General features: G+C 34.6%; 1 protein-coding gene across 3 annotated transcripts in view; it reads left to right on the plus strand.

Moving 5' to 3' along the window:
* Window positions 1-15,853, plus strand: part of GPATCH2 (G-patch domain containing 2) — a 123,300-nt gene that overhangs the window by 18,488 nt on the left and 88,959 nt on the right. For all 3 annotated transcript variants that reach the window (XM_035557975.2, XM_035557993.2, XM_035557984.2), the window contains exons 4-5: window positions 2,958-3,140; window positions 4,221-4,300. In XM_035557975.2, the coding sequence (XP_035413868.1) occupies window positions 2,958-3,140; window positions 4,221-4,300 (263 nt within the window). The remainder of the gene's footprint in view (window positions 1-2,957; window positions 3,141-4,220; window positions 4,301-15,853) is intronic.

Genomic DNA, 15,853 nt, shown 5'->3' on the forward strand with positions numbered 1-15,853 from the left:
AATGGGGTCAGTGTCCCTAGAGAAACCATGAAGAGAAGCCTATAGGAATAATTTTCCAAGTTTCCTATCAGGGAGGCCTTACAATGGAACATAAATGGATGGCAATTAGATAATCATGTAGACCCAACACCACAATGAAGAGTAGAGAAATAGTAATTGTGCAGAGGGGAAGCTTTAAAAAAAAAAAAAAAATTAGGCCAGGAACTGAAGTGCCTTGAAATTTTTACAATTAAGTTGACACTTCTAAGTCTTAAATCGATTCTAATTGATTCTTTTTTTTTCTTTTTGCTGTAATTGAGCATAAATTGCTTCAGAGTAAAGCCTTGAAGCATTAGTACTATCCACAAGCAAGTTTGTTTCACTTTAAATAAGTGGGTTGGAGAATTCATGAGCTCGGAGATCAGTTTCTGGAGATCTAGAAATGGTTTTTGTACTTACTGTATGTGGAAAGGATATGATGTTTTCATGCAGTCTTGGACTGAATAGAGGTAGTGTTCAGCAGCCCTAAGAGGAAAGGACAGTGCTGTGAATCTTTGGAAACATTTTGAAGTCAAAAATGATTCTTTGGATTGAAGTATTACAAATAAAGTAGAATAAAATTCAAGTATTTGGTTACCCAACTCGTAAACAAGGAGGCCCCTGCATTATATTGTCTGAGGTGTGAAACTGATTTAAACACGCTGTCTTCCCTGGCTCCTTTTGAAAATGGGATCTCTTTAAGGTTGATCAGCTGGTAAACAAAATGGCCATGGGTGTTCTCACCTGGATAAGAATCGCAGTAATAGGCTTATGCTCATCTCAGGATGATAATCTGATTGAAAATAGACAAAGGATTCAGAGCTGTTTTAAAGGAACAGATAAGCTTAAAAAACAGGTATACCCAGATTCTGCTGTCGTGGGAAAATCCTACAGGGTTCATATCCAAAGTTCTGTATTCTGTCTGTGGCAGTAATTGGAGTGCTTAGGAAACCATCTAATAGCAAAACAAGTAAGATGTCATAACTGATTGTTGCTTAACATACTAATATTCTTGATGCACAAGGAGAAAAAGTCCCATGTCTTGTCATGTCCCCTCCCCTGAACTGTAGCCAAGGTACTATTTCCACTAGCCACTATTTGCCTTATCTTGCAGTCCACCAAACCAGTCTTAAATTCTAGCTATTTCTTCCAAGATTGTTTTGTGTAGCTCTTACAGACTTCTGTCCTTGAGCCAGTTGTGAAACCCCATTTCAAAATTTTCTCCTTAGTTCCCTAGATGAATTATGGCTAACAAGATTTAACTTCCAGTTCCTGGTAGTATTTCTTATTAGTTAAGGTATCTAGAGCTCACTTCCTACAACAAAATATTCAAACAAAATTTGTTTACACAAACATTTGGAAAATCTAAACAAAGGAGTTCAAACTTAGATTGATCTGTGGTTTGGAATTAACTGAAAGGTGTGATTTTTTCCCCCTGCCACTCAGTACACTTAGACATCCTCCAAAGAAACCATGCTTGACTAATGAAACAAGGATAGAATTAATAGTGAATGCCTTTGTGAAATGTCATAGCTGTAACTGGGGAGTAAAATAAATATAGTGAATAATCTGAATTGTGCCTGAAATGCCAACATGCTTAACTGCTGTTTGGACCTATGAATCTCTTTCCACCTCTGTTTTTCCCTTCCTTCATCTAAAAGTTCCTGTTCTCTAGCTTCTGCTAATTTTGCTGTTAGTAGTATCATTAAAGATGAAAAGATCCTTTTTTGGTAATTGAAATGTGGCAGGTGAAATGTGACTTAATCAATCTACGTTTCGTGAAGTGCTTGTCCTGACAAATACTTGCATGTATTGTTTCTTGTGCTTGGAAAAGTATTCTTTTCCATGCCATAACTTATTTGGAGGAAGTGTGCTGATTTTTTTTTCCTCAGATTTTGGCTTGGGTTCTCGTTATTTGTATTTTTTCATTTTGGGATGGAGTGGCAATGAAATTTTGCACAAATGCTTTTTGTTCTTATAATTGTTGTCTAAAATGTTGCATTTCTCTCTTGCTTAGTCCTGCGTAATTAAAAATTGAGAAACAAATTGTTTATGTGCAGAAATAGTGAGTCATGATTTGGATACTTTGAAGAAGAGTTAAAATACAGAGCACACCCTTTGAAATCTAATTTTTGAGTGTAAGAAAGGACACTTGCCAAGTCTCATGAGGCTACTTTCTGATATTCTATTGATTACCTGTTTTGTTTAAAAGAACATGTTTTAAAAACAAACATAACAATTTATTTTAATTGCTGGTGGTTTTTTATATGAAATATGTTCAAGATCAGATTTTCTGTCTTGTCTTTTGCCTTTGCCATGTATTTAAATTGTACATCTATAAATGTTAGTAAAACGACCAGCTTTGTAGTATAATGCAGTGTAATTCTCAATCACGTGATACTGTCAGTTTTCATTTAAAATGAAGTTTTTCAGAACTTATTTCTAAATGAACTTAATCAGATTAACTTCATTTAGTCACATCTGTTCATGATTGTTTTCCCCTCTTACTAGCCATACAAATCATGAAATTAAGCTAATTATATACCATTATCAACTGCAAAGAACTAGTTTCACAGTTTTATACCTTTTAATTCCCTGCTGGAAAATAAGACTTGTTTTTTGTTAATATGTAAAGTGCAGTAACTTAAATGGATTTCCCTGCAGTTATTGCCAAAGAATTAACTAGTTTATTATTGTTTTTTCAGTATTGTAAATTAGTTTTAAAACATTACATTTTATGTGTTTTCATTGATGGCAACACTTGTCATACTATTGAGAAACGTTTTCCAAATAGAACTGCTATATACAAGTAATTGTTGTACAGATATAAAGCAAAAGAAATAATTGTCTTGTCAGTGTTTATTGATGGTAACATCTGATTTTTATCTTCTCTGCTCCTCCCTCTTTTGGGGGAACTGGGGGGTACTGTCCTCACACAGGTGATGATGAGCAGAGTGATTGGTTTCATGAAAATGAATCTGGTGGAGCATGTGGAATTACGGGGGTCATTCCATGGTGGGAACAAGAAGACTCTACAGAACTGGAGAGAGAATTGCCTGATCCAGTCTTTGAAAGTATCTTAACGGGTACTTTCCCCCTTATGTCCCATTCAGGAAGGAGAGGTAAGTAACAATCAGTCATATGCAAACAGTGGAATCACTTGGGTACGGTAGAAAGGTGTCCGTGGGTTATACAGAATGTGCTGAATGTTGACAAGATCTTGGAATTGCCAATTTTTCTTGAATTTTCATTTTTGAGATATCATTAGGCAGAAATAGTCAGAAACTGTCAATGATTAGGAAAGTCAGAAGGTGTAATACTTGGCTTATTTTTATAGCCTACTATTTTATTTATTGTCTTGATGTTTGCATTGAAAAGAATTAAGCATTATTTAAAGTGAATCTTTAGAGTTCTAAATATCACGGAAGCCAGGAACAGACTATATAAATTCATAGATTCACAGGTTTGAAAAACTAGCGTGACCATCTGCTTCGCTTTAATGGTCAGGCTTTATTGTTTGTAGAGAAGAGGTAAGGGTTCATTTAGAGCAAGGATTGGGGTTGTTACTTAGAAAATTACCCAATAGTTACTTTAAATATTTTAAACAACTGTGGATCCAGTGTGTCCAATGGTAAGTTGTTTCAGCATTTGATTGCTTTTACAGCTAGGTATCCACTCTTGTTTCAAGACTGAAGTTGTCAGACCTCAGCTTGTTGCCACAGAATTTTTTTGTACCTCTTTCACAAGGATCTCCTTTCACATTCTTTTATGTAAGCAATGGTCAAATCAACTTAAATTATTTCTCTGCACACTGAATGCATTGAACTCTTGTGAGACTTATTTTCTGGATGCTTGCGATTTTTTTCTGTGACCTTGGTCTAAGGATTAAATGTGGTGAACGTGCATTCTGGTACTAATACATTTGTAAGTGATGCAAAATCATTTTCCTACTGTAGTTTGGTATGTTCTGCTTATGTAGCCAGTTGTGTGTAGAACCAAGATGGCATCTATAGACAGATTTCATTTTCATGGCAGCTTAGCTTTTCTCACATATTTCCCATTCTGTGTTCTTTGTTTCTATGGGATTTTTTTAATGAAGATATTTGAAGTTAGATTAGTAGATTGATATGTAATGATAAATTTTCTTGGTTGTATGGTGTATAGGAAATATTCTTTAATCACTCCTTCCTTCTAATTTGTAGGTTTCCAGAGTAGATTTAGTCATCTTCATGGAATGCCAGCAAGAAACATTAAAAAGGCTTCAGGAAACCAGAATGCATTGGTAGGTCCTTTCATTATTATAAGCTTGTATGAGCTATTGTTGCTTTTTTTGTTTATAAAGGAATATTCCTCATGCTGGTTTCCTAGTGTTACACATAGGTAATAGAAAGGTAAGACTACAGTGTCACTGCTGCTATGGAATATTTCTGAGTACTTGAATGGCAGAAACAGTCTGAGATTGTTCCTCAGTAATTATTTTGCACTTCATGAAGGGAAAGGATCTTTGGTTTTCTTTTAATTAACAAAATTTTCAGTATATATCATGTGTATGAAAATGTTTCTCCCCTCTTGAAAAGAAAATCAAACCAAAGTTATTTCAAGTTTATCTAATACTGAAAGTATTCTAGGATGGATATGTGTTATAATACTGACTTTTATTTTTTATTCTTTCCCTTTCCAAGGTCTGCTTTGAAAATTTGTCCTTATTTTCTTTTGTTTGATTGACAAATTCTGTTGGTTGACTAAGGGAGAGGGCATATACAAAAAACATAAAGCCAGTTAGTGATACACCTGTAACAGACATCACAAATTCCTTTGGACTGAGACTGTTCTAAGGCTATGACTACACATGAGAGTTGTTTGTTGTTTTTTTTTTTAGTGTCTCCAACTCTAGGAGTAATACTTATAAGTGAAGGAAAAAATTCAGCTGTCTTTGCTTTTATATATAATCTAAGTCATTGCATTTTCCCATAGCTTTTCTCTAAAGTAAGATTCTAATGAGTTTTTAAGATTTTTTTTTTTCTTTGGAGGAGGGCATGAGAAGAGAGAGTTGATATCTTAATTTAAAATGTTAACAGATATTCATTGTAGTGCAGTCTGTTCCTTTCTTATCAGAATAGTATTGGGAAAACAAGGAAGACTTGTGGAAAACTCTTTTATGCTGGGATATATTTATTACAGTGATAAATACTGTGGCATCAATGTTCTCTATTTAAGAATATTAAATGTTTCCATGTTTTCAGTTGAACAAAATAAGGTGCTTCTGAGAAATGTAAGAACTATTGTATGTGCAGGGAATAAAAATGAACTGTTAGAAATTTAACTCATTTTGAAGAGGGACGGTTTTTATAATTGAACCCTCTGTCCGATAATTGCCATTTGGAGCTGAATAAGGTGCCTTAAAACCTTGGCCTGTGATCTTTGCTGTTAGTGGTTGTGAATTAGATGAATGCTGTCTAGTTCTTGGTTTCCTATCTACCTATTTTTATTTTTGGTTCAGTGCTTGCTTGAGCATATCTGGGATTTGTAGCCCATTTTCTAGGCTTATTGCAATTTCACTCTGGTATTTTATAGGAGCTATTATAACTGATAGGTTAGCTTCATGGTATTGATGATACATGGCTTAACTACCCTAAAAAGGCCTTTTCCTCTAAATTGTAAAAAGGTGATTAAGTTTCAGTTGATGAAGATATACTGTGAATGTGTATATATAATAAAAAACCCCTAATATTTATTTTCTGCCGAACTTTCTGGATTGTCCTTAGGAGCCCATTTTATCTTCCAGTAATGATCTCTCATATATAAAGATGATATCATATTTCCCTTTGTAACAAATATGCAAGCTGATCTACTGAAGACTGATAATTCAGTTGCCTCCAGTTATTAAATATATCTTTTACGTAGCGTTGTGAAACAAAGTTGACATGTGAACTCACCTAAACCACTATGTTTAGCCAGGAGTGCACATATAGAAAGGATGTGCAGTTCGCTCTTCAAATACAGAGTTTTCTGACCTTCGTAATGACTATGTTTGTGGGCACGTCTGCTGCGTCTGTCTTTGCAAACATAGCTGTATAGGCCAGAGCTCATCTACTTATGTCAGTGATTGCTTCGTAAAGAAAATCTTTTTTAGATACTTCAGCAACAAAAAGTCATTTAATACCTGTGACATCTGATAACACAGAACAAGAAGTAATTACTGCTCTTAGATGGTAACAGTGAAGGTGAGCAAGAATGCTTTTAGAAAGATTAATATCCTGAGAAAAGAACACTGTAGACTCAACGCATTGAACAGAGTTGTGGTGTGACTTATTTCTTTCATTTTGAACAGTAAGGAGTCTGATGTCTGTATCACTGCTTATACACAGACTTTTAAGGGAGACACAATAGCAAATGGAATTTCCTGCCAAGATATATTTCCTAAAGCACATATATAATATACTCTATTCAGTCTAAGAAAGTGTAACTTGTATCTAGGAAATGTGAGCATATGCATAGACTGTTTGCCCTTTGCAAACAGTCTGTGTGTGTCTAAAACTTTTTTGGAAAGATTTTGTTGAAGGTTCATGAGTATAGCAGCTAGTGAAGTCTTGAAGAGATGACTGGTTGAGGGAATGCAAAATACATAACGATGATAATACCTTGATCATCAGCCTCTGGGAAAAATTGCTTAGGTGTCTTAGTGTAAGAGAAACATCAGGCTAAGGGTATGATTTTTACTTGCTATATACTAAGGAAACTACCAGCTTTAGGTCATTTTCTCACCCCCAATTGTAGAAGCAATGGGAACTGAGAGCAACGGGAAAAATGCTGCTCTTTGCTGACCAGTCAGTGAACTTTAATTTGAAGTAGCCACATCTGATACGCAGTTTGTCCAGATGCTCTTTCTGCATTTCATTGACTAGTTGTATTACTTAAACTCTTGGGCCTTTCTATCATCAGTTTATTGCCTTTTAGTCAAAACACTTTTTAAAATAATTGTATAACACTGGTCAAACGAGAGAAGTAAAAACCAAGCATGCAAATGCAATGCAAATACTGTGGAAATCCTTGCATAATCTAATGTGCAGGTTGAATGAGTTGTCATAAAGAAGGTAGGAAAAAGCAGAGCAAGAAAATGAAGATAATCATCACAAGTGCTTCTATCCTTTGTATTGTTCAATCTATTTACTGAAGAAAGGTGTCTTTTTTTTTTTTATGGAATCCGTAAATTAAATACTTTGTAAGGCATATATTTTGGCATACAATTATAATGTCTGACATTTCGTGTCTCTGTTGCTTTGCTTTGTGATAGCATCATTTGTAACAGAACATTCTTGGAAAAGAAATAGAAAGACTTGTGGCTATGGTTTTGACCATGCCTGTGCCTGCCTGTGTCATCTAGTAGCAATTTTGAAATTCTAGTCAGAAACATGATACCAGTACTTTCAAATCATACCAGAATTTAGCACACTCTTTTAACAACGTATATTGCATGAAATTTGGTTGTGTTTGGTTGAATTCTGCAGTTGCATATGACCTGGTTCTAAATACAGTTCGTTGGCCAGGATAGGGAGATATGTTGTAGAGTTCTGTCTAAGGTCTCTTACATGTTTTCTTTTCCAGCCTTGATTCTCTGTCTGGGCTAATACCTGGGAAGTGATTTCACTGGGTTAAAGTGCAAAAAGCATGACCAATAACAATGACACTTTCTCTCAGCTCTGCCTATTTTTCCATCCATTACTTTTGTTTGTGTCATAGGTTTTGATTTTCATGGTATTGAAGAAAACTTATTTTAAATCTTGTATTTGTAGGATTTTATTTTATTTATTTTTAGCACAGTTGTACTATAGTATTGAGCTTGACTATATGTAGTTGCAATTATTCAAAAAGTGTGCAAAGGATGAAACCTACATTCTAGAGACCCGTTATCCAAAGATCTAGCGTCTGGGGTATGTCTGTCAAATGCTGCGACTTTTTCGAAAGTTCCAAGATAAGAGCTTCTATTTTTATTTAAAAAAAAAAAAAAAAAGTGAAGAGAACTAGAGAGAGCTCATGTTTTTTTCTTAACTGCTCTCAAAATAAGAAAATCAATTGCTAAGTTTTTTCTAACTGAAGAAAAAGCCAAATGTGTTCGGGCATTTTTTTTCTTGTCGAAGTATTTTGGAAATTGAGTGAAGTGATACCAGAAGAGTAACCCTGTTACAGATCTAAAGGAATGTTTCCTTAAAAAGCAGGTTGAGCATTGTTTTTACAGGGTCAGTCAGAAGCCTCTTCATGGATGCTCTGCTGCAACTCTTGGGAAAAACACCACTTCTCAAGTTTAAATTTGATTTGGTTTTATGGACAATTCTTTCACACTGAACGTGTGACATGCAGTCAGATAAAACAATTTAGTTTCAGTTAAGTGAATAAAATAACTTAGCCTTGAGACTTCACTTATTTTCTTCACATGACAACTTCTGTCATTTGGAGCAATAGCCTCTACTTCAAACTGTAGAAGAGTGCATGATACTAGGTGATGATATGGATGATACTAGATACTATCTTATCTAGAAGGATATCAAAACAGTCTGGTAACAAAGATAAACTCATGTTGGATTCCAGCCTCTCTCAGTCAAGATCAGGAATATTAGGCCTCTGTGTATGCAGATGACACTAGAAACTTTATGCTGCTAAAGCTGTGAAGGAATTAGCTTTTAAGTGAGTAGGAGCCTTTGCTTATTTTTTTTATAATGGGTTTTTGTTACGTTGCTTGTCACCAAAAATATTTTTAACTCTTCTTTGAAACATTTCTTGTTCCACTTTTCCTTTTAATTTTTTAATGTTATGATTTCTCCTCGTTTTGTAATTTTTTTCAATTCATATCTACGTATGAAAAATGTAGTGAATAAGGCATGCTCTTTTAATTTTCACTTTAGTTAACTCAGTATCTTAGTTTCATGGCATAGAAAGGAAGGAAGGAAGGACAAACTTTCTTGTGGAGCTGATGGCTTCTTGCATTCATGTGGTCCCTGCAGATAGGAGTTTTCAGACGGAGGTAAAATTGAGGCTGTTAGCAGAGGAGGTGCTGCTGTAATGGCAGGTTAGACCCCACCTTTCATTCTTGCAGTGTTCAGTCACTGTTGGCTAAAATGCTAGTGTTCCTGAAGAATGAGTCAAATAGCAGTCTTCTAAACTTCAGAACTTGATCATGTTGAAATAGCTTTGTTTTTTAAGAAAGCAAAAGAAAAAAGCTGCTGTCAGATTTCAAAGCTCCATTATAAACGATGTAGGTTTCAAAAATGGGGTGTAAACATTGAGGATGATATCAACTTATCTACAATGTTCTTAACTTCATGTATCTAATGTGTATTGGAGAACTGCTTACTGTTCTTACACCTGCCATGTATTTCACATAACAAGAAATTATTTTTTTTCCACAAATTAGTTTAAGTGCATTTTTGCTAAAGCTTTCACATATACTGACACAAGCTTGATATAATTTGTTCTACCTGCCATGGTGAGCGCCCGATGGAAGAGTAAGTGCTTCTTAGTGACTTCAGTAATTGCTTTGTATAATTACCCATCAAAAGAATCATAATTGTGTCTGTACCACATTTCATAGTAGGTTAGTATTCCTTGAAGTGGTACTGCACTCAAGGCACAGTTAAATATTGTGTGATCATTCAAGGTAGTGTACCAGAATTAGAAGATCAGTTTTGTCACTATAGTCGTCAGTGATGCAAAGTACTTTGAATTCCATCTACCCTTTATTAAATCTGAATGGTTTAATAGTCTGCCTTGCAACCTATGTTTGTTTTAACCTGCAGAGTATTTTGTGTCACTTATAATTGTCTAATGAAAAGCTATAAGCACCTTGGTATCATCAAACCATTAATAGCTACTACTTGAAATAAAAAAAAATCAAACATACTTATGTGAGCATGGTTTTGAGGAGGGAAGAAAGTTCCCTGAATTTTTCAGGACTGACTCTGCTGATAGTTGATATCTTGTGGTATTTTCAGTAAGGAAACTTGTAACTGAAGACAGAACAGATCCTTTTCTTTACAGAGCAGTATGATTTGTTTAGGGTGTTTTTCTGAAATCCTCAAATAGAATGAGTTGCAGAAATGAATACTTTACTTAAATACGTTTATTCAATATCACAGACTGTGATGCCAATTTTATCTGAATGGTTATAAGTAATCCTGGAGTGGAAGGGCCATTTCGTGAAGGTAATCAGTCAATTAATAATGCTTCAGGTTTTGAGGTGAGTTACAGGAAAATATGAAATGCCTGCATTTAGTGGTCTCTTGATATTTTTCAATGGAAAAGCCTATATACAGTGCTGGTATGATCTTTTCAAAAGCATAATGGTCTTTGTTTTGTATGTACTTAAACCATTTGCTCTATTACTGAATTACATGTGATATATTGGACAGGACAACATTTAATGTATGTACATATATAAAACAAAAACAAGACAACAGGTATATAAACAGGACAATAAAAACGGTTTGCTGACACCAACAGATCCAAATGAGTTGGAGCCTTTCAAGTAATTACTGGTCCTTGCATTTTAGTCATTGTCCCTTCACTTAGGGCACAGTATTTGTTTTTTTTTTGTTTGTTTGTTTGCTTCCAAGTGAAGTGAGAGTCCTTTGTAGACCCTCATAGCCAACCACATGCGCCCTTTCAGTGCAACAGTTTTGATAACTGCTCAAAAAAAGTTTTACTCACCCCCTTGCACTTTGATTCAGAAAATTGCAAACTTTAGCTTGCTTCTGATTACATGATTTTAGTTGTTCATATATCCTTTTCTGTATTAACTGTCCCTCATTTGTCAGGTGTTTTTAAAACCTGTATGCCTAATTATGAAAATAACTTCCATTTTCTGTTGTTTCTCAACGTTAACTTAACACTCATGCAGATGGTAGTTTTAAAGGTTAAGGAAGAAACTTATCCTCAGTTCTGAGAACTGAAAATTGTCTATTTAGGCATTTTTTACTTCCAACTGATGACCAAACTCTTGCAACTGTCTTGTTTTAGATGTGTATTTTTAAAACACTCATAAAATCAACTTTAAGAGCATTAGGAAAAAACGTCCCATTTTTCTTCTTCTGTTGACCTCTTCCTGTTGCATTGCTTAACTCTAAAAGACCTAGTACGCAAAGACCTAAACAAATAGCTACGGTAATTTGATTTTTTTATTATTCTCCATAGAATGGAGTCAAATTGGAGAGAAGAAACCTTTTTGCTTGTTTGTTCTATGCTACTGCACTTTTTGAAAAAGAAAGGACTTGTATGGTGATTGAGATTTTCTTGTCATACTCCTGTCTTTTTTCTTTTTAAATCTGGGATCTAATCATTGATGTAGGTCTAAGGCAATTTAAGACAATTTACAGTATCTAGAATAACTTTAAGAGCATTGCCTGTGAAAGTTACAATAAGGCAGCTTTCCTGTGCACTAAAACATAGCTCTTAAGTAAAAGATAAAAAATGACTGCATAAAAACTAAATTTTCTGAAAAGCTAGCATTTCAGTGTTAAGTTGGGCATAAATATTTTAAAATATATTGTTATCCCGTGTTCAGGAGAACAGAATACTTTCCTATATTTTGCCAGAATGTGAATAAATTATGTAATAGGCACATCTCAAATAATACTTTAAAATTGTAGTGGTTTATTAAAGCTTTCATTGTATACAAACTGATATCTTTATTAAATTAATTCCCTTATATCAGTGATGTATATGCATATTTTCTTTAAGCTTTAATGTGATTTCTGTTGTAGGAAAACAAATTTAGCTTCGTTTGCATAGGGTGTTTTACTGAATTTTGTATTAACATTACTAGAATGTGGAAAATGTTTTAAAAATATTTGGAGGTTGATGGATTAGTACTCTTCAAAGGGAAACAAAACACTAAATATTTCTAATCCTGCATTATTTACCGCTTGGGTGGTTAAATGCTACTTTAAGCCCCATAAAATTAAAAGGGAGAAATCTGCCAACTGTAGCAGGAATTGGATTTAGGAAGAGTGGTACAGAGCCAAAATATTGCTACAGAATTAGATGTCAAAAATCTTCTTTAATAGTAGATATATAGTTCACAGTGCCTGGTTATGATTAATACATTTAATCTAAATCACTGAAAGTTGCTCTCTCCTTTTCCATAAAATACAATAGGACACAAATCAGTTTTACTGTAGGTGGATAACAATTGGAAAATAATGCATCTTCCCGCCCAATAAATTGTCAGTTATACCTTTTAACTAAAATCGATTCATCTTTCCAAAATTTATTACAATTTCTTATAATAAATCTTTTCAAATGTTTATTCATTTGCTTTTTGATACATTTGTGCCACTTTTGCTATGGTCTAATGTTTTTTCTTTTGATTCATTGTAAATTAGAAAATCTATTTTGAGTCAATTTTCTAGTTAAGAAGTTAAAATCCATAACCTAGCCATTTTTTCATGGTCTCCTTTGCACATTTTAATACCCTTGAACTTAGATACAATCCAGTAAATTCTGATCAGAAGGTGATTAAAAGACTTTCCACTGCAACTTCTTGACTGAGGGCCAGATTCATAAAACAAGTACTTACAAGATTGTTCACTGGCTTTCTCCTGCACATCTCCCTGATTCAAAGAGGAAGATTGAAAGAATTATAGCAAATGAACAGATACATAGGTTTTAGCTGAAGACTTTTAGTGCAGACAATCAGAATTGCCTCTTTGAATTAAAATCCACATATGACCAGAGTATGACAAAAGCCTCTTTCTGTTGTCTCTTTATAGCAGCAAGACTGTAAATAACTAAAGCACTATATATAGTTTATCTAATTATCCAGTACTGACCTTTTAAAGCATGATAATCTGCCTTTTCACGTTCTTAAAATAATGTTTTTGTTGTTGGTGGTTTTTGAAGAAGAAAATATTTTAACAGAAAACTTTCACCACTTTCAGTAATGATTGATCTACTAATCTGCATTGTGGAATTGTGTTCACTGTTCAGCAGTTTCCTGCTCTGTATATAATAAAATGTGTCAGAGAATGATAGCCTTAATTTTTTTAAAATCTACCAATAAGCATATTTCCTGTTCTGATCCAGTTAAGTAATGTGATCTTTTAGTCACTTTTCTGTCAAGAATTATGTATGAGAAGCTTGATGTAGTATGTAGACGCATCAAATTTCTTAATGCACAAATCTGTTTTGTTTGTAATATAAATGTCAGTGTTGGCAGAACAGAGGGAGAGGGTTAGGAAATGTTTCAAATATGACTATGAAAAAATGACATCCATAATTTGAACTTGATCTACAGTAACACTTACTGGTAAATTTGTATAGCTGAAAGCATCTTGGGTTTTGAAGTGATTGATTCCAGAGGCTTTAAAAAAAATCATTTGTGTGGATGGATTGGAATTCATTAATTTCACTAATTACACAGTGAAGAAAACAGATGTTTTCTTAGGCAAAGATCAGGCTTTAATTACAGGTCTTACCTTTTCATCTAAAAATAGTGTCAATATGTTCGTGTCTCTCAAAGTTTTGTTATTTTTCTGTGGACATTCCATTCTGTTTGTTAGGCCTTACTTACACTGTGTACAAATACAAATCTAATACACATACACAGAGTATTTACAAAAGTATATATATGCTATAATGCATCTTTTTAGAAAACTCTTCATGAGTAAGTTGCATTACCTCTTTAAAATGTCAAAATCAGTACTCACCAGTTATTCTACTTCCCATTATAATAGTGTGTGTTACAAAAATACTCAAAATCACTGAAATTTTCAATTCATGATTCTGGAAAGGGTGAGGTTCCAGCAATTACCTAAATCTATCTAGAGTCTCCTTAGGACTCTTATTCTGAGGTAGCTACTCTGTTGTAGAGAGTATAGCCTGTGTGCTGAAGGCAGAGTGAGCTACCATAGAATTAGAGGGAGAGCCTAACGGAGATATTATTTGTGTTTGGTTTTTCCCTTAAGCAAACTGTTATAAATATGATGTCTGTTTTAATTGCTTTAAATAAGTATTTGTCACTGTCATGGGACAGTGGAGATCACCTAACTAGTGCTAATAACTGGAAAGATCCAGAAAGAAATTACCTTTGAAAGCAGCAGCTTGACAGTCCGTGTATAGAAAGAGTAACTGTTCTTATCATGTGCTTGGAAGAAGCAATAAGAGGAAGGAAACTAACAAAGCTTCAGTAACCATGGCTTATATAATGTATACTTAATGAAGTAAACTGATACAGAACTGCAAATGAACTGAGATCAACAGTTGTAGTACTAGAGAAACGTTATCATAATTTCAACTTCATATAAAGTCTTTCAGTTTCTCAGAACTTTATGTTATCTTCCTCAGAGCTTACTGTTTCCCAATATTTATTTTTATTTTTTTAAGAAAATGCATATTTTTCATCAAAGAAGGTTCTCATAACTTCTCAGTGCAAATGTGTTTTCTTCAAAATGAGGAGCTTGTGAACAAGATTTCTACCCCCCCAAAAATGTGTTGAAACGTGTACATTAAGGCAACACAAAATGATAAAACATAAGTGGCCGATATAACCCATTAGTAGCAAATTCCAGTAGTTATCCAATTATTGCATTATAGTCTTTTTTCCTTTAGATGTTATGGACTGGGGAGTTGCTTTCCACTGAGTGGTCTGTTTGGATGTTTTTTTCGAGGTTTCAGTCAGGGAACTTATTTTGCTTTTTTTCTGGAGACCAAGATTTGTGCACAGGGCTTTGCATTGAAAGAGGGATTAAAGATTGTCTAATTCCAACCCCCTGCCATGGGCAGAGATACCTCCCATGTCAGGTTGACCAAAGCCCCATCCAACCTGGCCTTGAACACTTCCAGGGATGGGGCATCCACAACTTGGGGGCAACCTATTCCATGGCCTCACCACCCTCTCAATAAAGAACTTCTTTCTATTGCCTAATGTAATTCAACCATCTTTTAGTTTTAAACCATCACCCTTTGTCCTATCACTACAATTCCTGATGAAGAGTCCCTCCTTATCTTTCCTGTAGGGCCCCTTTAGTTACTGGAAGGTTGCTGTAAGTTCTCCCCAGATCTTGGAGCTTTCTCTTGTTTTGGCTGAACGATCCCAACTCTCTCAGCCTGTCTTCATAGGAGAGGTGCTCCAGCTCTCTGACAATCCGTATGGCCCTCCTCTGGACTCGCTCTACATGCTATGGTTATTTCAGGGGGGCTACTGCCACAGGTGGTGTGGTCAGCTGTCAAGCAGGCCTAAAGTACAGTAAGTAGACCCAGAATCTCTAATGAATATGCGAAGTTTCAGTTTGACTCTCTGCTTTAGTTGTGGTGGTGTATTGAGAGGCTGTGGGACCTTGGAGAAGTAGGTCCGTAATCATTTATTGTTCTTTCAATGCTAGGTTAATAGGCATGAAGCTACTGTGTTGTGTTAGATTGCATCCATTACATCTGTAATCTGCTAGTTTACTATATAGCAATGCTAAGAGTAAAAAATGTTTTTATTTCATAGACATCTTTCACTAAAATGGTAGCAAAATTATCCACGATTACTACAAACTATCGATGTACTATTTTTTACTGGCTCTTTGAGAGAGGATGCTAACCTTCCTATTCATGTTGTTGTATGCTTTTTAATATGTTCAAAAACTCTAGGTTTCTTTTGGACATGTTTCTTCTATAGTCATTACATTAAACTAGTAAGGCAAAGAAATTTTAGCCTCAAATAATTGAAAGGAGCATGCTACACTGTGAAGAACATGTTTGAATCAATAGCTCTCAGTACTCACAGTGTTTTGATAGAGATAGTAAATGTTATGATTCCACTAAATTTTCAATTATTCCTTTGTTGCCATGATGATCAACT

Source organism: Cygnus atratus, chromosome 3, assembly GCF_013377495.2.
Source record: "Cygnus atratus isolate AKBS03 ecotype Queensland, Australia chromosome 3, CAtr_DNAZoo_HiC_assembly, whole genome shotgun sequence".
Taxonomy (NCBI): domain Eukaryota; kingdom Metazoa; phylum Chordata; class Aves; order Anseriformes; family Anatidae; genus Cygnus; species Cygnus atratus.